General features: G+C 39.5%; 1 protein-coding gene across 1 annotated transcript in view; it reads right to left on the reverse strand.

Moving 5' to 3' along the window:
- Window positions 1-21,328, reverse strand: part of TENM2 (teneurin transmembrane protein 2) — a 1,257,685-nt gene that overhangs the window by 73,716 nt on the left and 1,162,641 nt on the right. Inside the window, exons 19-22 of the mRNA XM_069199351.1 lie at window positions 18,282-18,531; window positions 17,408-17,428; window positions 9,237-9,469; window positions 1,162-1,316 (exon numbers count right to left, since the gene is read on the reverse strand). Coding sequence (XP_069055452.1) covers window positions 1,162-1,316; window positions 9,237-9,469; window positions 17,408-17,428; window positions 18,282-18,531 — 659 coding nt within the window. The remainder of the gene's footprint in view (window positions 1-1,161; window positions 1,317-9,236; window positions 9,470-17,407; window positions 17,429-18,281; window positions 18,532-21,328) is intronic.

The raw sequence follows: 21,328 nt of genomic DNA on the forward strand, positions 1-21,328 counted from the left end.
GTGGCATAAAGCGCAACATTTCGATAGCATTACTTTGTTTCTTTAACATTTCTACGCATGTTAAAACTGTCTGGGCAAAGGTTACACTTCTTTGGTACTAGTTCATCAGCTAACTACAGCAAGAAGTATCAGAAAGATGACTAGTCAAGGGGCAACACGTGTCACTGTCTTTTAGGTAACTTTTGAGCTAGATGAGCTGGAATGATTTTTTTTTGTTAGAATCTGAGGATTATGCAGGGGGTGATTGATAATGTGGCAAATGTGGCAAATCCATAGTTGTGCAGGAAACAAAGCAGCCATAAAATCGCACAATTTTAGTGGGCCTGACTATAATGTTGCTCCATATATAAGAACCTCGGTCATTTATAGGGTGCACATGCCTCTTACTTCGGTAAACGCATTGTTGTCAGGGTGGGAGTAGCAACGTTTTAAAATTCATGCATGAAAAGTTAAATATCTCTCAATGCATTGATGCAATACAATGTACTAAGATGAAACATTTCTGAATGTTAAAGAAATACACTTTTTTTAATTTTGAAGGGACTTTATCACAATTTTACATTGTTTTTTTGCCTGATTCACATGTGAATGGCTCAGTTCGTGCACAAGCTCTTAGAACCAAGCCACACCAAAGGCTCAGCTCTAATGTCGGTTTCCATGTTAATTAGTTGTCTCGCCCACCTTTACTCCACAGTGTAAGCAGATTTTCTGTGCCCGTAGTCGATTTAGCAGTTTAGTAGGGTTAGTGTGGCACAATGATGAGCAATGACTGGCCATGTGCACTTTATATGAATTGCCTGTGAAAGTATGTTTCTGCACTGGTTATATGCACTACACTTCAACTGTACAATGGGCGGCACAGAAGCATACCAGGCCACGCCCCTTCTTCACAGGTAAATATTATGGCATCCCTCAGTCTACATTACACCCAATATTTCAATCCTAAAAAGACCTATATTGGGCCAACATTCTTACAACTCACCTCACTGCTGTTCAGCTCTTTTCCTACAGACAAACTCTTTCTTTGTTGTTTTAAGTGTAAAATGTGATAATGAGGATTCAGGTGCATTCAGCCCTATGTAATTCCCACTAATTTATTCATCAATGAAAAGCAAGACTGTGATTAACTACAGCAGGGCGAGCGTAGGAGAACAATAATACCTGAGTAATATCCATGCTCGAGTCACAGCTTAGTGGCCGACCTGCTGCTAAGTCGTTAGATCCCAGCAATGTGGAGATTATTCCATTTTGATCAACCTTCCGTATCATGGTGGCATCCACAAAATAAATAAGTCCATTTTTGTCTACTGCAATACCTGTATGAGGCAAATAAAAATCAAGATCAATGTATGGTAGCTGTCGCAAAATAGGGGTGCAGTTGAAGAATGACAGGGGTCAATGAATACTGCATGTTTTCCTCAATTTCACCTGTCAATTCATAGTTATCTCTTATCAATAATAATAATAATGATTGAAAAAAGCAATAATATTCATGCTTGTATTTATATCACATTTCTTACCCATTACTCTAGTTTCCATCAGTGACTAAATAAGAGGTAATACTACCCAAATTAGTGGTACCCAATTTACCAACCTCAAAGAATGAAAGAATGATTTGGGCTGAAGGCATTCAAACTCAAGACTTGACGATCTCAGTCGGTGACAGTAGCAAGTGTATAACTCACTGTGCTATCTTGGCAGCACTTTTCTGCGAGCGCAGCATCCCAGGAGATCATAAGAAGCAATTTCCCTGTGTGCCAGCCCACGACAAAGTACCTGGCCACCCTTAAAATCTTGCCTACAGTCTGATGTTGCTGAGTCTCTCTTTGTGGGTAGGTCATGCAGTGGGTCATTTGTGCGGTAGATGTGAAGCCATGGACTTTTTGAATGTGTTCATATGCTTGGGCACAAAAAGATTTCCACACCACAAAGTTCAGACACTCCTTTGTGCACTAGCATGCAGTTCAGTGCTAACTGCACTTGCGTGCTGGATGTACTCGTCTATGGTTCAGAGCGTATTGACAAGTGGTACAGTGTAGTTTCCTGACTGAGGAGCTGAGCTGACGCATTGCCGTTGTTGGCAGATGAGGAGTTTAGTCATTAAAGTTCAGGATTCGCATTCACTGTCAGCAAGATGGGAAGATGTGTTCATTCCACGTAAAACATGTCCTGGGGTATTCATTGACTACCAGAAAGCACCCGTCAGGGTGCCCTGTTTTCTCTTTCAAACCTTTCTCAAGCCGCCCTGGAGACACAGCTTTTGTGTAAAGTGAGATTTCTCACAGCAGGAAGAAGCAGGGCCGAACATCTCCAAGCTGGAGCACCAACAACTTAGGCACAATAAAGAGTGAAATTTCCCTGAAGCACCAATCAGGGACAGACATAGCACAGGCCAGCCCTAGAAACGTCTTCTGCCTGAAAAACAAAAACTGTTATTTCATCCCTCATGCCTGATCTCCACCAAATGGCAGTGCTGAGGATTAAACTGTTTCTTCTAGTTAAACAGAAGGGTTCATGGGATTTCTAAAAGTAACAGGTCTCTCCCACCTCTCCTCAGTGTCTTGAGTCTCCTACCTCCTGCTACAGGAATGAAGACAATACACTTACACTGCCCGGGATGCTATCCCTACTTTATCCTCGGAAACTTACATCTTCAGATTAACCACTAACCTTGGGTTCAAGAGCAAACTGCTGCCTGGCAGAAAGCATTTTAGTGCCTCATCAGGGGTAATAAGTGCTATGTAAATGCAATTACAATTACAGTTATGTTGTTTTATTTTTAATCTTATTATAGGTCATGACAAACCAAATTATTTCAGACAATATTGTGCTGGAGCCTGCTTCAACTTTGATTTGAGTGTTAGTATGGGGTGGACAATGGTGATTTCCATGTTACTCTCCATCACCCTAGACTTCACAGCCTGATATTAAAGTGGCTGAAGACTTTGGCCATCTTATATTTGCCCTCATACTTTGCATTTTGCGTCTGTTTAGAGTAAAGCAAACAGGAATTACTGAAAAGGTAGCTCAGCTAGGGCATGTTAATATGTAATCCATTAGTCATATCGGGCTAGGAGTGTCTTAGGGGCTCTTCCACCTACAGGCTAGTGAAACCTACAAGTCTGGACCCTCACCCAGCCGTCCTCAGAACACGTTATGGAAATGTGCAAGAACAGAAGCTGAACTGCACTTGGTACTTGAGAGCTATGAGGAGACCTGAAGGGCTGGTCCTGCTCCCAGCTTCACCAAGAACATAGATGTGGACTTCAAGGGTCAGATGGATGACCTCCTGGGGTCCACAGAGACCCAAGCAGATGCAGTAGGCCTTTTTCCTAAAGTATCCAGCTGGCCAGTACCAACCGGTCTAGACTAGACCCTGCTGAGGGCCTCTGATTTACACCCTGCAAGTCTCTGTGCGCCTCTCTTGAGGTCAAGGGATCCTTAGAGGTGTACACCGTGGTTGTTTCAGCACCAAATGTAAGTGTGGAAATAAAAGATACTTGGTGTATTGAAAATGTCGGTTTTAGTAGTATCGTCATGTAAGGTTTCTGACAAACATCAAATGGTATGGTTTGCTCAAATTGTCAGTGTACCAGCTGTATTTGTTAGTGTCAGATGTGTTCAGCTAAGATGGAGTGCATGTAGCAGTAAGGATCTGTCATTTATCAAGTGTACTGGCTATGATGAAAGGGAGTGTCCAATTATATTGAACGTTTTGGCTGAATACCATGTTGGTCGACATGTTGGAAAAACTGTATTATTGGAAAGCATAATTGTAAAAACCTTCTAGGAGACTTACCCCCTTATTAAGAGTTGTGGTATTTCACCCAAAGCAATAACTACAGGTGAAATTTTGCATCTCACAATTCCAAGTCTCTCCAGGCCTGAAAGTATCATGTTTGCAAACTCGGGACCTGATAGTTCTGGGCCTGGATACACCGGGCCTGTCTATACTACTGCAGAAACTGTGGAAACCATCACAGCCTTGCCCCAAACAACCCTTGCAGCACTGCAGGGTTAGTTGAGGCCATGATGGAGACAATACCCCCTCACAGTCACAGCCTGCTGGGTAACCTTGCCGCCATACCTGCAGCACTGGCCCTCCCACTGGACCTTTGCATCTGCTCAAAGCACTTGGAAAATGTTATCAGTTTTCCCTGTAATAGGGAAACAAACTTGAAAAAGTCATAGTAATACTGGCATCCAACCAGTCATTCCCCATTCTGGGGTGGAACTTGTAATCACCAGAATTTGTGGCAGTGATATCATCTGGAATTGTAGATTCTGGACCTCATAATCCCTGCACCAAATTTTGCAAAATTCTTAACGAGGGCTCTAGCAGCTTTGAAACAACCAAGCGGATAGTACACCAAGGGGAATACATTCTAGGGATTGTTCAATTACGTGGTATGATCCAGCATAATGGTTGATAAGCAAAGCTAGGATGGGGAGATACAGAGCTGCTTTGAGAAATAGCCACAACATGATATGATTATTATGTGCTGTGTAGTAAGTGCAGTGAAGTGAAATCAGAATCAATTTATCGCATTTACAGTTGTGTGCAGGTAGACATTGAACACTAATTGACTGACTAAATTATAACAGAGCTAAGCTGTTATAGCCGGGGACCTACAAGTGGGTTAGTCAGGACACAGTGAAAGCTCGTTAAGTTGGGAAAGTCAGTGTGCAGTGTTATTATGTAGGAGCTCATATTTGGTTACACTGAGGAATCTGGAGCAGCCATCAGTAGATATATAGACATCCTTAGTCTGAATATCAACAACTGTGGCAGCCTCCTTTACCAGTCTGCCCCTGGTCAATCTAACTACCTTTAGAGAGGTGTTAAAACCACACTTCTTTAACTGTAGCTATGCAGGATTGACACTGTCACAACATTTTTTGGTAAGTGCCATCAATCTATCAATCAGTTAATCCATAACAAAGATTTTTCCCTCCTTCAAACTGACTTAACTATAAACAGACACCTGTGAAGCCAAGGTTTTTTAGGCTGGGTCTTATTGACTTGCAGCATGCAAGTGGCCTTATTTAGAATGAAGTCAGCTACAACAACTGAGGGGGATACACAGCATCATGTGCATGTAGGAAACTTGAATCGATATAGGAGTGTGGGATAACACAAGACATAATAAGTGTGCCTCGGTCCCCTTTATCACAACATTTCCCTGTCCTCCTCTAAAGGTTGCTAAAAGCTTAACAATGGATTGTTACATGTTGCCCAATATTTAGGAATGAAACCATACTCGTAAACAAATGAGAGAGACTACTAATTTCCAAGGAAGAAATACACCTAGACATTGATTGACCTTTCTTGAAGAATCCATCCCGAAGTGCTACTTAATTAATGCCTGACATAGGTGGGAGTTTTAGGAGGAATGTTCCAAGTCTGGTTTCCTCAGTCCTATACAAACATACCTGTTAAGTGCATCTTCTTCCGTTCTTCTATGAGGCCATTAAAATATGGATATCCTCACAATTCCTTCTCCTTGCTAATAATCTTTAGTATTTACTGACTTCCACCTGCTTGCATAATGGAATCCTACATCATAAGCATTCAAGCATAAACTAGCAATAAATAGAGCAACCTCTAGATTTAGGCGGGCCAGGGGAATGACTCAAGTTGCTTGATACCTTTCGTATACCTAGGAAAGGAAGCACTAGGCTAAACATATCTTCAGTGTGAACAAAACAGATCCAGCTACTTTCCCAGGTGCTCCTTAAAGCGTTACAATACAGCTTCTCCAAATTCAGCATCTCTCCCCGCTCACAACAACAATGATGCACACAACTGGCTGGACCACCATACCCTCGATTAATTACAGCTCTAACTGCACTTGCCACCACTATTGGTTTCTCCAAAGAGACGTCTCACAAACCGGCATCCCTTACAAGATTACCCTGGAATTAAATGTAGTAATGCCCTGTCTGAACAATTGCAATGTAATCAACAGCGCACACTTCTTTTGACAGAATCTCACCCACTCCTTGTACAAAGATGTATAGGCGTCATCACAACTACCTTGAAGACCCTGTACTTGCTTTTAATACAGATAAGAACACCACTGAAAACAATGCTTTGTCTCCAAAACATAGCTTAACCTCAGCCTAGGCTGTTTCAGCAAAATATTCAAGCCTCATCAGGCAACTTAGGGGGTTATTCTAACTTTGAAGGAGGTGTTAATCCGTCCCAAAAAGTGACGGAAAAGTGACGGATTTACCACCAGCCGTATTACGAGTCCATTATATCCTATGGAACTCGTAATACGGCTGGTGGTATATCCGTCACTTTACCGTCACTTTTGGGACGGATTAACACTCCTCCAAAGTTAGAATAACCCCCTAAATGTTTAACGTTGCCTGTCCATTGGCAGTTTACTGTCCTCCTATAAATGTATGAGCAGATTCTTGGTAGCTCATTCTCCTTTTAAACTCCCTTTCCGTCTACCACAAACTTGATGATGCTGTCATATGACTTTTACGTGGACTAGAACACATCAGTTGCTATTCTACATTGGTCTTATTGTCAATTAAGTTCAAGATCTTTGAAGGGACCCACAGTGGCCTTTGAAGAGTGATCTGTTTATTTCATCACCTCTAACCTTTTGCTTGCTCATGCTGTAAAGCACTCTGAGGCATCCAAAATGCAGCATGCGTGTGACAGATAAGCACATAATAAGTAAACAAAACGTAAATATGCCAAATATTTGAGTGTCTGGAAATGGACTATGCATCATTAAGAAGGCAAGATGTTCTGCTTACCTCAGCCTGTGACGTAGGGCATATGCATATACTTTCCTTGGGAAGGAAGTAAGGAACAACTATTGGCTGTTTGCGAACGTGTCTTACTTCATGGAGGTTTCTGGCACACTGGGCAATGTGAGAATCATACATTGTCTCTTCAGTGATTCTTGATCTCTGTTATCCACACAAAAAGTATCAATTGTGCTTCACTATATACTTACCTGTGTTGACAGCCTGTGTTTGTTAATTGCTTTTGCATATTTATGAGTCTACGAGAGTAGGCACCCAGATTCATTGTTGTCAGTGTTTATCCTCTAAATTATCAATCAATCCCTCACACATTTACGTGCTCAGCTCTATTATAATGTGTTGTTTTTAGTTGCTTTTGCACAGTTGAAGAACGAATGTGACTTTTGTGAGTGTGGCCTAGGTTTATGTATAATACAATGATCCTCAAATTCATCATTCCCTCAAGGATCTGTTAAAAGGAATAGGATAGTTTTTTTGGAGTATTTTATTTTAATGGTTTTAAGTACCATGCTGTGCACGAGAAAAGAGACTGTAAGTATGGCCCTGATTATGAGTGCCCTGAAGATACCAGGGGTCAGAATTTATGAGGTACAAGTTTTCTCCTAATAATGGGGAAAGACATGCATTTCTATACCAAAATATGCATACCCCGTAATTTACTGGGCCTTTCCTGCCTACTAAATTTGTCAGTTGTTACCTGCGGAAATTTAAAGGGCAAAGTCAGGAGATGTTGCCCTTATAAACAAAAGAATCGAGCATTGGGAGCAGTTTATTTGCCAGAAACTTGCTCAAGATCCTGTCGTCAATTTTGAGCATACAAAGTGGGCGATAAGAGCCCACAAGGAGCGGGTCCTTGCCATGCTTTGGTAAAAACACAATGAGGGCCTCATGAAAGGAATCATGGAAGCTACCCCATTGGCGTGCTTCATGATATACAGTCAATAATTTGGGGGCCAGAGGAGAATGAAATAAGCCATAATATTCCACAGGGAAACCATCCGTGCCGGGAGTCTTCCCACGTGAGCATCAGGTCAATGGCCAATTGAATCTCAGGTGTTCTAATCTTATCAATTGTAGTGGGGACAGTTGGGGGAGGGTAACCTCCTGCAGGAAAGCCCTGATAGCTGGTGGAGGAGGGTTGAGTGGGGGGAACAAACACATCATTAATAGCCACCTGGGTAGTAACTATTTGACATGCTCCATCACAAATCACTCCTATAATATTCTTGGGAATTTCAGATCACAGTAGCCATGCTAATGTGTCTCTGAGCTTGTTCCCATCAGCATGTTGGCGTGCCAGGGACGCCTTGTAGTCAAGATCACTTAATTGCTTGACCTCATCGCGGTAGCGATGGTGGAACTCTACTAAACACGGCAGTGCCTCGGTCAGCCTCACTGCTTCAATTTCCTCAAGACTATTTGTGATTCAAGGTCAGCGACAGAACAGGGAAGCATAGCCTGTGCTCAACAAGCTGTGCTAATAGCCTGTCCCCTCATGACTACCTTCATGGCATCCCATTCCATACTGCGGGACTCAACGGAGCTATCATTGTCAGTGAAGTATTGTGCAAGGTGTGTGTCTATAGCCTCTTTTTAGGTTACATCGTTCAGGGCCTCTGACCACAATTGGCAGGTCGGAATGGCGGCCCAGGGGACTCCCCAACAGAGAGTAACTTTGACTGGGTTAGGACCACAGATCGCCCTGCCCAGGTATTCAGAGAACTGCACCAGTGGCCAAAAGACTGAGGTACAAAAAACATAATCAAGCATCTTGTGTACCTGATGACCAAGGGCATAATGAGTATTCTGTGTCTCTGGCCAGATAACTTGTAAATGTAGCATCTCGGTCCAGTGCTGGAAGTGCTGAGTAGCCTACAACCCTTACATGTCTGGAAGAGGGGGCATTGAGCTGTCCAATGTAGTATCATGTACACAATTGAAATCCCTGCTCCTAAACCCAGGGGCACGAGGGTTTAGAAGCAAAGAGGGAAATAAAGTGTGTAGGAAGTCATCCTGGTGTGTATTAGGTACATATATAGAGATTAAGCAGAGCGGACGCCCATCTAAAGAACAGTCCAATAGAATGTACCTGCCCTCCTGATCAGTGACCGCCCTGATGTTGCCTTTATCACAACTAATAATTACCAGATGCGTTAAGCTCTACACCTGTTGTAATCAAGTTGTAATAAAGGAAGTTACACAGCAACAGGAAAATAATGATGGCTTGGTGATCGAAGCCTTAGGGACAAGTGACAAAATGATTAATGCATTGCGATCTGGGTCACGAGTCATCTTGTGCATTTCTGGCAAAATGTTTTGTGGATTTCTGCTTATGTAAAAACGTGAGCAAAAGCGTTTACCTTATAACCTAATGGATAATGACTGTCTTTTTTAAATTCAATCCAATTGTATCACTGTTTTCTTTGCATTAAAAGCTGTAATCTCACCTCTTGGGTTTGTCAGGATTGCTTCTACTGCCTTCCCACCATTGCCACACCTGGCTTCATCATATGGCATACATTGCTCGCCATTTCCTGCAATCACTTCAGAGTTACTGGCAAGATCTTTGGCGCCCATCTGAGATTTGATGCGATAAATACGCCTGCTGTTGGTATCGGAAAGAAATAGCGACCCGGAAACTGGATCCACAGCCAGATAGTACTTGTGGGCAATGTTGTTGCTTTAGAGAGAAACAAAAAGAGATTAAATGTATGTTCCTTGATTTAAGGATGCATATGTTCAAATTATTCAAAGGGTTTTCCTGCGAGGTGAGACTTACTTATGACTTAATCATGAATTTTTACATGTGGGGTTCACTTACACCTGGAAATAAAGTTTTGTGGATCTGCCCTATATACCTTACTAGCTTAAATGGCACATTTATCTATTTTTGGAGAAAGAATATTCAGAACTGCACGTTTTGACAGACGTAGCGGTATGTGGTAGGTGATAATTGCACGCACAAGCATACACAGGATAAGTGTTAGAAATGCGGCATGTTTCACTGCACCCAACACGGAGAAACACCATAAATAGTGCTGCTGGCTAAATAGTAATACATTTAAAGCAAGTGTTATTTAAAATTTCGATTATCTTAATTAAAAAAAATATATATATATTTCTAGAACCGCCACTGGAGTGATCACAGAAGGAACCTATTTGCACAATGTGTGCTGTGATGACTGGGAGGCACTGACATCCCCTCTCTACTAGCCACATGGCTAACTGTGGTGTATGAGCAATGAAATATCTTTATTTTGATTGTCAAGACTGGTTCATTTGATGTTTTACTTAAAAATTATGCCTTCTGAGTGATAATTCGAGAGATTTGAACACAGCTATTGAGCTATTTCTGATTGGTTTGGAAGAGGTTCTATGACATTCCTGGTTATTTTCAATATTCTTTTGGGAAGGCTTCAGGGTACCAGTAAGGGGTTTTTAGTTGTTGCAATGGCTACTTCATGACACTTTTATGATGCTTTCCTAAAACATTTAATTTGATTTTATTGAATAATATTATGGGTTTATCATGGGTTGGGGTGGGTTTTTAATGAGGAAATTTCAGTATTATTGTGATGTCCTTTCGTAAGGTACTATTAATTAATCTGAGTGCTATGATAGCAAAAAGTACTAAATTATTTGGCACTCTGAGCAAAGAATCGTTTTGAGTTATTTCTTTGCTATCAAAGCTGAATTTGTCAAATTTCTCAAATAGCAAATAACCTTTTGATTCTAAATTGTAAATCATTGAAAACACATTTGGACTGATTACTTTCCTTTATTCTACTTTCCAAATTGGGAACAGCAGCTGGCTTGTCCATACCTGTTGCTCATTTTTATGTAATAAACCCTCCAGTTTTAGATACCTGTTTCAAATTTCTGATCAGGGAGAAATCACAGTTTTGCTGAACTTATGAGAATGACAGTTAAATGCCACCACAGCACTCAGCGATTAGCCTGAATCACACACTTTGACATAATTGCAGATGAAAGCAAATATTTTGAAAATAAAAGTACTGTAAAAATAAAAAGCAAGAAAGGTAAGTAGTGTGAAAATAAAAAAACAAGAAAGGTAATTATGTGTGCAAAAATAGAGCGGGAAGGATAAAATATAAAAAAAAATAAAAAAAAAAATAAAAAAAAGATAAGGGTAGCAAATAGAAAGGACTTGGAATACAGGGAAAGACTAGAAGAAGGAGCTGAGTTGAGCGGAGGGCTGGAAAGAGGAGGCACAAGGGCCCCTCCCGCTAGAAGAGAACTTGAGATTTCATGAAATAATGAGGCAAATTGCCGCTAAGAGAAGAACAGAGAAGGGATAGATGTGTAGAAGGAGAAAAAAGGGGAAAATAGGGTTATCAACTATTCTTTAGAAAATAAGTAATTTTATTCTAAAGACTTTAAATCAATGCCATTTCAATACAAAAAGCTATTTGACCTCTTAGTATTCAACTATTTGACTTTATCCTGAATTAATCCACACTATTATTGGTGCATCTCAAAGAGAACTGCCAATGCAGACATCTGTGAATATTGACATATCATTCCATGTAGCTAGTCACAGGATATTTGTTGTTAACAGGGCACCCGAGGCCAGCTTCCCCAACGAGTAGATTATGAGCTACTAGTAGCTCTCCAGCTACCTGTAAGGAGCTGTTTTATGCCCAGTTCGTCTTACTAAGTGTGAAGCTTTTGCTTGCTTGAATTAATATATGTACACCAAAATTTAAAAGAGTGTATTTGAGATGAAAATGTGTGTATTTTTAGAACTAGTAAGCTTCTGTTTGGAGAAAAATGGCTGATGTTCCAAACTATACTTGAAGGAGATATTTGAGTTCTAAATCATGTGGTATTTGCGGACACTTAGTAATAGCACTACAACCTGAGTGTAGGGGCATTGCAGCAATGTATTATCCATGTAGATACCTTTAACGTTGGCAAAGCCTTTTTTGCATTATTGCTGGTAGCCATGCCCGATGCAGTGAGGTGATCACTGCTAGTAATATTGCATACATTGGCCTCTAATGTAACCTTGTCTGATGTGGTCACTTTTTCAAGACCAATCATGTTAGTAGCTTGGGGTGATTTCCATTGAGCATAAATAGCTCTTTATTTTCAGAAACTGTTGGGGATCCCTGCCCCAAAGAGACTTTCTGTGGGTGAAGCTGCCTCTGTATGCCCTGCTAGTAGTTTGCTTGCACATGGTGAAAGGGATAGCCTGATAGACAAGGTCACTGAAAGCTGCAGCTGCAACATATTCCTTTAACTGTTAAATGGCTGCACTAGCCACTATTTGCTGCATACTTTTCAGATTTCATCAAAATATGTTCTAGCTCAAGTGGATCAAAAAGTACTAAACAATTAGGGTGCCGGTGATACAACACAGTGGCAAATATTTTGCAAGCATCTGCTGATCACCTATAAGTTGCTGTCTGTTCGTTTATGTACCAAAGAGGTACTACTGTTTATCCAAATGATAAGGAAGGGAGTGTGTGGCATGAACATTTTTTTCTTATTTATATGCAATTCAATTATGTTTGTTTGTCATGATAATAGTTTGTTTCTTTATTTGTGAAACGTCGTGTCACACCACTGCCTACAAACAACAGGAACTTTAAGAAGGCATTCAAAGGATACACGTCTTAAACATTTACTTCTCTTTTTAAGGCCCGACATCTTAAACCTCATAGTATTTCCTAGTGAGACACTTGTGCAATACATTGGTATCGTTCAGTACTTTTCTGGAGGGCGTTTTCTTGATGGGAAGATGAACTTTCAGAGGCCCGTGGTGTGGTCAAAGAATAAAACTGAAATTGAAGGCCAATTTTAAAATATTTTGAGGATACCCAGAATTAAAAGAGACACCCCTTTTGTTACAAAATGTGTCAACATAAAGGTTTGTTTTATACTGATTGTAACATTGTATATTTTGTACAAACTGTTTTACTCGGGAAGTTAGATAATACAGTGTAAATTAAACTTTGGGTTTGCACTTCTATGCAAGATAAAATCATTCTTTGATAGATAATACCATTTTGAACCAGAGATGGTGAATTTGTACAGTTTTTAGTTTTAGTAACGCTTTGCATTTTCTAAATTTTTGTGATCACTCTGTCTCAATGTGTGCAAGAATATATTGGTACAGAATGTGTTGCATAGTTTTCATTTTTTGCTGCTTTATTCAACCCTTCTGCATAGCTTGGTCCTGTATAGCAGAGTAACTCCAGCAGCCCTGAGTACAGGATGGAAAAAAAGGGTAGTCAGAGGTAGAAGAACGTCTGCTGACTTATTTATTGCCTAGCTCACCTTCAGCTGAAAATTCCCTTATTCCCGACTGACTGCAAATGTTGGATCTATTACTTAACACCATCTGTGAATCCAAAAATGGTGTAAAATTCAATTTTAACCTCTCATCAGGTTGCCACCACAATGCTGGTTTGAACATCTGTGCTTACATCGCTTCACCGAAACGCAGACTGTAATTAATTCCCCTGCAATGAGTTTTTCAGCCTTGATGGTCAGTAAAATGAATTAATTCCTTGCAGTATTTTTTGGCAAATAAAATGCATTTTAGTATTGAAACTGATACGGAATTTATTCACTTAGCTAGAGCAAACTTTGCCACTTTCCTTTGTCACAGTGGAAGGCACATGCGGTATCCTAGCACGTGGATGGAGTGGCGTGTAGTAACAGGGCTGAATTCCTGAAAGGTTTAAAAATTGGAAGGTGTGGTACAAGAATACCATAGTAAAATAAAGTATACTATAAATATTACTTACAGAAAAATTGCCTTATTAGAGTTAATAACAGAGACTATTTACCCAATGGTTTAATATTTATGTAAACAATATTTAGGACACAATATTTATGTCAGACAATATTTCTGTTGTTGATATTCTAACGTAAAAGCAATTGGAATCGTTGACTAAAGTATGCTCCTATTTGCTGTTTGTTGAGGAAGGTTAGGGCCTCTGGGGTTACCTGGCAAGAGTGGAGCAAATTATGTGGCAGGATTGACTAAATTATGTTGCAAGAAAATACAAATTGTGCATCATAATGTTGCCCATTTTGTGGTAGTATTACCTCATTCTTTTTCCACTTTTACACAGGTTAGCATTGTCTGGGCAAAGATTTCACCTCTTTAGTACCCGTGTTACACCCAAATTCAGCAATAAGCAACAGAAAGCTGATCAGTCAAACTTTGTGGCAAAGCATTCCATTCCCTTGGTCAGCAGTTAAATAAATAACTATCTCTGCTGGGATTTGCTCATGAATGGTCCAAAATCTATCAATACCATTTCAAAACTGGACCCTAGTACATGCATGACATTGATGTGATTAAAAGGCAAAGAAAATTTGGAGAAGCAAAGTCATCTCGCAGGATAGAACAGATACCACTCCAAAGTGTAGGACTAGCACGCCAGTGAGACATTTCTGTCTGCAACAAGATATGGTGAGATTCAGTGGCACTTAAAGTTTCATGTTCTAGCAATCACAAAGTTAAGCCATTTCAAATTACCCCAAAATAAGCATACAGTATTATTGATAAAGCAAAGAATAGCGAATAATCTTGAAGGAATTAAAACTAAACTTTCTAAGTCAAACAAGCCATGAGGAACAGATTCCAATTATTTCTGGTGATTTTGTGTTTAAGTTAATGGTGTCTAGCGTCACTGTGTATGGGCCTTTTTTAAGTATGGTGTTCATGAAAGTGGGGGTCACTCTAATTATATTTTATGTAGTTAACAACTAATTCTTTAGCAAAGTGTGAATCCGTGGCTAGCTATCACTGATGTGTTATGATTAATGTATCAGTAGCCATGGCTTGTTATTTACTGTGCGCCTACATAAAATAAATGTAAACAGAAATTGCAGCAGTATGCCCTTCATTGTTCCAATGTTCTTTTGATGTTCTGAGCAAGAGACACAATTCAAACTGAATGCATTTGATTAAACAAATTCAATAGCTACAGAAGAAAACTGCCCATTTTAACCTGCAAGAGCACAGAGAAAGTCAAAAACCCCAAATATGTTTTAGCCAGAGATCTTCAAATTAATGTCATAATTGCTGCCCCAACAGTACATGATCTCCCACAATGCCTTGTAGTAGGGATTTTTAAGCTTGACGTTTCCAGTCAATAATGTTGTCAAAAGTCATGAGGTTGCGGAGTAGCGTGTTTTGCCCTATTCTCACGCCATTTTCTTCCCATCATTATTTATTGCCATTTTCAAGTGCTCACTGCAAGTACAGCTCTAATATACTGCTTCCTACTTTAGGAACATTGGCATAGGTGGTGTAGTTGATGGATAGGGGCAATGTCTAGCATCTAACCTAACTGACAATATGACAGCCAGAGGGATGAAAATGTAACCGCTGTCAGAAACTTTCTGGGACACTACTTACTGCCTCACTACTGATTTATGAAATGGAAGAAAGTTTGTGTGTGGTGGCAAGGCACTGGTTGCCCAATATTGGCTCCTTTTCCAGATGCCTCACTAAAGTAGTGAAATGTGCTGGGAGTATTCCTTACATAAGTGCATTGCATGAGTGCTCCTCAGTAACCATAAGTAGATGCCACATGACATGCATACACATTGTTTATAAGCACCAGTTAGCAATCAATTTTCATTAGAAGAAACAATGATATGTAACAGAAGGGATAACTGCCATCCAAAGCTGAAGTTCACATAAATAAACAAACCTATTGTAAAATCAGATAATCTAATATTAACCAATATTGGAATGCTAGAGGCAATTACAATAAATCCCCAGTGATCAGTGATACGTTCAAGTGATCAGTAGCCTTACTGCAAACTACAGGTGTTATAAATATGGACATAAAAGCACAACCTACAAGGATCTATAAAATCCTCATTTATTTTAAATGGTCTAGCATAATAAACAGTAAAAGGTGTAGATGACAAGGTTCTTAGGTCATTAATGGTTTATACATGGGATAAAGTACCCCAACATTTACCTAATAAGAATAATTCTAGTCGCTGAGGAGTTCTGTGACCATAGAGAGGTGTAAGGCCAAAGGCTGAATTCTTTCATATGTTCACAGAACTCCAAGGTGACTTGCAATACCCTTATAATATACATACTGGAGGAATATAATATCATGTAATATATGGCCACATCTTCACCCTTCCCACAACCCACTTAAATTATTGGGGTGTTGATCTTTCATATAAAAGAGATAGGATTCTTGCAAACATGAAGAATACAATTAGTATCTCGTGCAATATGAAACAATTCAAACAAAAAGGTATTAAACCATTTCTATACAAGTCAGATTAAAAAAAAAACACTGCAGCTCAAAATGTGCAGGAACATGCTGAGAGATGTCCCTGTGCAGCTAGAAAACCAGAGTGGAAGGAAAAGCCAGATGTATTATTGTCGTTTAAACTTCAGTTCTCATTGTACTATGTGACCTGCCCTTCACCCTGGCTGCTGACCTGGATAGCAGGCACCGTGACACCAGAGCTCAACTATTACAGTTGAGAGGCTAAGTCATTTCTTTATTACAAGGGACAGGAGACGTCCCAAGTCACCTGTGATAAGGAAACTAGAGACGGGTGTTTCTCCATGAATTCCAGGCTCTCCTGTATTGTAATGACATACTGGAACATGAGGATAATGGAATGACGAACCCCTTGACAGTATTCATTTTATGTGGAATTTTTGCCGGGTCTCCCCCACTTTACAACAGCTTCACCTGACAGTTTTAGTAATGTTGCCTATTTTTAGTCCACTGGCTTTCCTTCTAAACCCAATCCATTGTACCAACTTGCTCTGAAGAATGATTCCCTCCTAGCATCATTCAATTACCATCTGCCCCCTGCTTCCTCTACTAAGATACTATTAGAATTTCACAAAATGGTGGACAATCGGTTATTAACCTTCTACGTGACCTCTGCACATCAATGTACGAATCCCTTTCCGATTGTGACTTTGTATTTGAATCGAGGTTTTATGTGGCTGGATTTCTCACATTGGGCCTCCGAGTGATGGCCTATTCTTCATGAGAGTCACAGAGAGCAGTGAAGTGCAGGAATTAATTGAAATTTAAATGTGAAAAACTAGTCCCTGAAGAGCTTCTCAGCTGAATAAATGCGCCTCTTGCAGTGGATCAATGTGAAAGTGAGTTGAAGCCGATTTACAACTTACCCTTCTTCAAGCCATGGGGAGACACACTGGTCATGGACCAAATACATCACCAGAGATGGGACGCATTAAGGCACTGTTGTGATGTCAAATTGGGCTCATTCACTATGGGCTGCATTCGAGCTTGACTAGGAAAAGGTCTGAAAGTTTCGAGTAATGTCTGAAAGTAGATATTCACAGTGTGTCTTTGGTCTGTAATTTAGTTCCATAATCAACGTATAACCATCGTGGATGGGTAATTTCGCCCAGGAACACCTTTGAGATTTTGAGCCTGTCTACATGAAATATTTTAGTTCAATAAAACGTTGTGGTATAACTGTGAAGTGTTCACAGATATTCATAAATACAATAAAATCGTCCAAATGAACCATTCACATTCCGATTATTCACATGCACCAATGCTTTAACAAGCTATAAAGACAAATATGGAATTGCAGAACTTTGCTGCCTTACCTGTGTTTAAACTCTTTGTTTCTTTTTGGAAAGAGAAGCACAGGGAGAAAAGGACAGACTATTAGATGAAGCAGACAAGATAAATCAAGCAGAACACAACACTTCATCTTGTCCACAGACACAGGACAGGCCAATCAATCTTTGGTACAAAAGGCAGGGTCTGGTACTCTGCAACCTAATTGAGCTGGAAAAAAGTGGGCAAACTGATTTTGCACAACTTTTGCTTCTTAATAAAATCAAAATGAGAACTATATTTCACTGCTTTCTGCACGTAAAAGGTGGAGTTAACATTGAATATGTGCATCTCTTTAAGACAATGTGGCAATAAAAGGACACACAAGCTAACTTAGTTTCAACTGTTGTAATGCTTTACATAATGTTATTAGATATTAGATCAATTTAATAGCAAAAATTAAACACATTTTTAAAGTACTGTGGATATATGTTAAACTGCATTTTAATTCGTCTGCTTCCTGTCTCAATCTTTTTACACAGACAAACGGAAAAGTAAAAAAACGTTTTCACAACCTTTACAATGATGCATTGTTAAACGGGGCATTTAGACTTTTTGAGAGCGACATTGAACTAGACATGGGGCACTTAGAAATCTAATTGGTGCAGTTTAGCACTGAGTGATAACAATGGCCGCCCTTCAGACACTTAACTATTCCTACAATTGCTGCGTTTCCACAAAGTCATGATGGAGACTGTAATCTTAAGTAGAAAAATTGATCTTGCCCCAACACATTGATTTTACTGATGTGTTGGCTGTATCACAGGAATCACCAGCTTCCAGCAGTAACCACATGAAAGTACCTCTCAGTTGGCCAAAAACCTAAATGTACACATCAGTGGCCTTAAGTTAATCCCATACCTTAGCTCAAGTATACTAGTGACATTCCTTGAAGGGTAGATTCGCCTTATGAAGTTCACATCACCAACATAGATGCTTCCATCAGTGCCTGCTGCTAAGGCAACAGGAGCCAGCAGTTTATTTCCTTCAGCGAGACCATTGCAGCTCGGGCAGGAGATGCTTCTTCTGCGCCCATTCCCCATGATGCTGACTATCACTGCGGGTTGTTGTGTTAGAAATTGGTTTTCACCACTGCCTTTATGAAGTATCCCTGGCAGAAAACAATGAACAGTTTCATGAGTGCTTCTGTTCGAAATGCTTTTCTTCTGCTGATAGAAATGCACCTGATCATCCGCCAAAGGATGTTGATTGTGGCCAATCAACAAATCCGTCATTCATAACAGAAAGAACACACCCAGAAGTCAGATGATGGATGAAATTAAAGCATACAATAACTTTGAAATCTATTAAACGAAAATGTAACTAATCTTTAAAAATGAAGTTCTCAATGTGGTGCTTAGAACAATTGTCATTTTGTGTCACATTTATAAGTGTGGTTGGCGTTCATGTGTGAAAAAACACTTTGGAAACCTCTGGTTGACTGCATGATTATACTCAATTTTTTCAATTTCAGAATTTTTACAACATTTTCATTATAAGGGTACAAGTGTCAACAAGTCATCGTTTCTCCCATGCCCACCTGGACACTGGAGATACATTTTTTAACAGACCATTGATGGGCTTTCACAAAAGTGTAGCTGTACTTAGAGAGCATTTTATCATTGACAGACAGGAATTAGGAACAATTCACAATTAATTAACTTTTAACCCTTTTCATGTGGTTGAATATTACCAAAACCTTGTGTGAATTTCATGTGTGAACAGAAAAGATTTCAAACAATTCTGAAACAATTTACAATAAACCACAAATAGCACTTGTGGTCGAAGGGATACTTTGTTTGCCTTGGATGGCTTAATTAACTTAACATTCCCCGCTCCTCCAATTCTGCATGTGGCTTGTGACTTTGTGGGGAAAATGATCAATTTCTGATGCCTACTTTAATTATATCACAGTTTAGTCTTGCAGAATGTGAAATTTGTGTCTTATCCATCTGCTGTCTAGAACATATAATTAATTTTATCATCACTGACAGTAAAAGGATGTACTCTATTCATGAAAATACAATGAACGACCTCAAATGCCTCTGCAAGGTCTAAACGTGAATAGCATAGATTCTATATCTGTTCCTGGTAATAAATACGGAGTTCATAAACCATAGTATTTGCAGTGTTGTTACAAAAATGTAACAGGAGAGGTTGGATAAAGTTAGTTAGATTGCATCAAAGAGGGACCAGTGTGGAAACACAAAAATGTTATGCTGTTGTAGATATGGCAACAACAGAAGAGGTGGGAACAGGAGGAACTAGATGAATGACTCAATGATGTAAGTAGTCCACCATCTGGAAAACTTGACAATTAATGACACTTAGGCTTATATTTATACTTTCTTAGCGCCGCATTTGTGTCAATTTTTGACGCAAAAGCAGCGCAAACTTACAAAATACAACTGTATTTTGTAAGTTTGCGCTGCTTTTGCGTCGAAAAGCAGCGCAAATGAGGCGCTAAAAAAGTATAAATATGGGCCTTAATCTCTGGTGGGGACATGTCTCTCTGTAGTGAGAAGAGGCAAAGGTTAAACTAATGCTATCCAGGTAAGGTGTACCGCCATAGCACACAATCTACACATGATAATATGAGGCAGCCATACTACCTAGAAACCTCAAGATACTAAATTGATAGCCTCTTGATGTATTGGCTGTACATTCATTGTTTGTTTAGATCAGTCCTAAATCTGATTTCTTTGTTATATATATATATTTTTAATCACATGGAGTGCTCGCATCATTCTTTATGCAGAATCGGCAGCTTGCCCTAATGAAATACCTGAGTACTGATAGGCTTAAAGTTTGATTATTCAGGGTCACAGAAACATGTATCTTTCTATCAAACTATCTGCATTGTGTGATAAAATACTAGAGTTTCAGTAACACGAGACAAGAGGTCTCTTGTAAATAAAGGATGAATTAAGAACACAGTCTTCCAGCAAGCTGATCGGGGGACTAGCCTTTGCAGTTTATTCTTTGATTGAGCAGACATTCAGCCTTATCCCATACAGTTCCTGCTCTGCACATTTCACTTCCTGCCTACAAAGTATCTCACTTAACATTTCCTTATAAACACACACAACCCCAAAGCAGTGACATGCCAGTATAACAAACACTGGCATGACCAGGGTGCATTTTAAATTTCTACTTTTTGTCATGAAGGCTTGTAGGGGTGGGATTCTCTATTTCTGTAATTTTGAGACACTTGGGAGGATGGCTTTCTCTCACATAACCATGTACCTATTTTTAACATTCTAAAATTTAAAATTTTTAAAATGCTTGGAACAAATCAGGCCGCTTAGAGAGGAAAGGGATTAGCTGATTGTATATACGCTTGTGGGAACTTGCTGTGAACCAAGACAATTTCTATTTATCCATGCAAAATGTTCATCAACAGAAATTGGCCTTGGTATCAATGAGTTTGCCCTTTTGACAAAATTAACTAAGGAAGGATAAAATTGATGAAAAGAAAGAAAGAGAAAATTAAGGGAAGGGCAATTAACATACAGCTTGGGAGCTTTCTGGGATGTTCACATTGTTTAGTAAGCAGAATGAAGTAAGCAAGCCTGAAGTGACTGCACTGGGGAGATATCTAAAAATATGCACATTTATTTTACCTTACATGCGTTCTTCGGTATGAACATCTATGCTTTAAGAGACAAGTGAAAGATTAATTTAGATCTTTCTCTCTACTTCTATGTATTTAATTAGGGCTGCCTTGTTATGTCTAATTGCTCAATAATATTGAATTATTAGAGTGCAAGGTCTCGTGTAAAAGTCTGAAAATATTGAGAAACCCACACACACTATGGCCTACCCTGGTACTGGAAATAGTATTCATAGAAATTAAAATCTCTACTTGGTGATTAAAGATTTATGTTATACACCACTGCTTTTGGCAT

Source organism: Pleurodeles waltl, chromosome 7 (genome assembly GCF_031143425.1).
Source record: "Pleurodeles waltl isolate 20211129_DDA chromosome 7, aPleWal1.hap1.20221129, whole genome shotgun sequence".
Taxonomy (NCBI): domain Eukaryota; kingdom Metazoa; phylum Chordata; class Amphibia; order Caudata; family Salamandridae; genus Pleurodeles; species Pleurodeles waltl.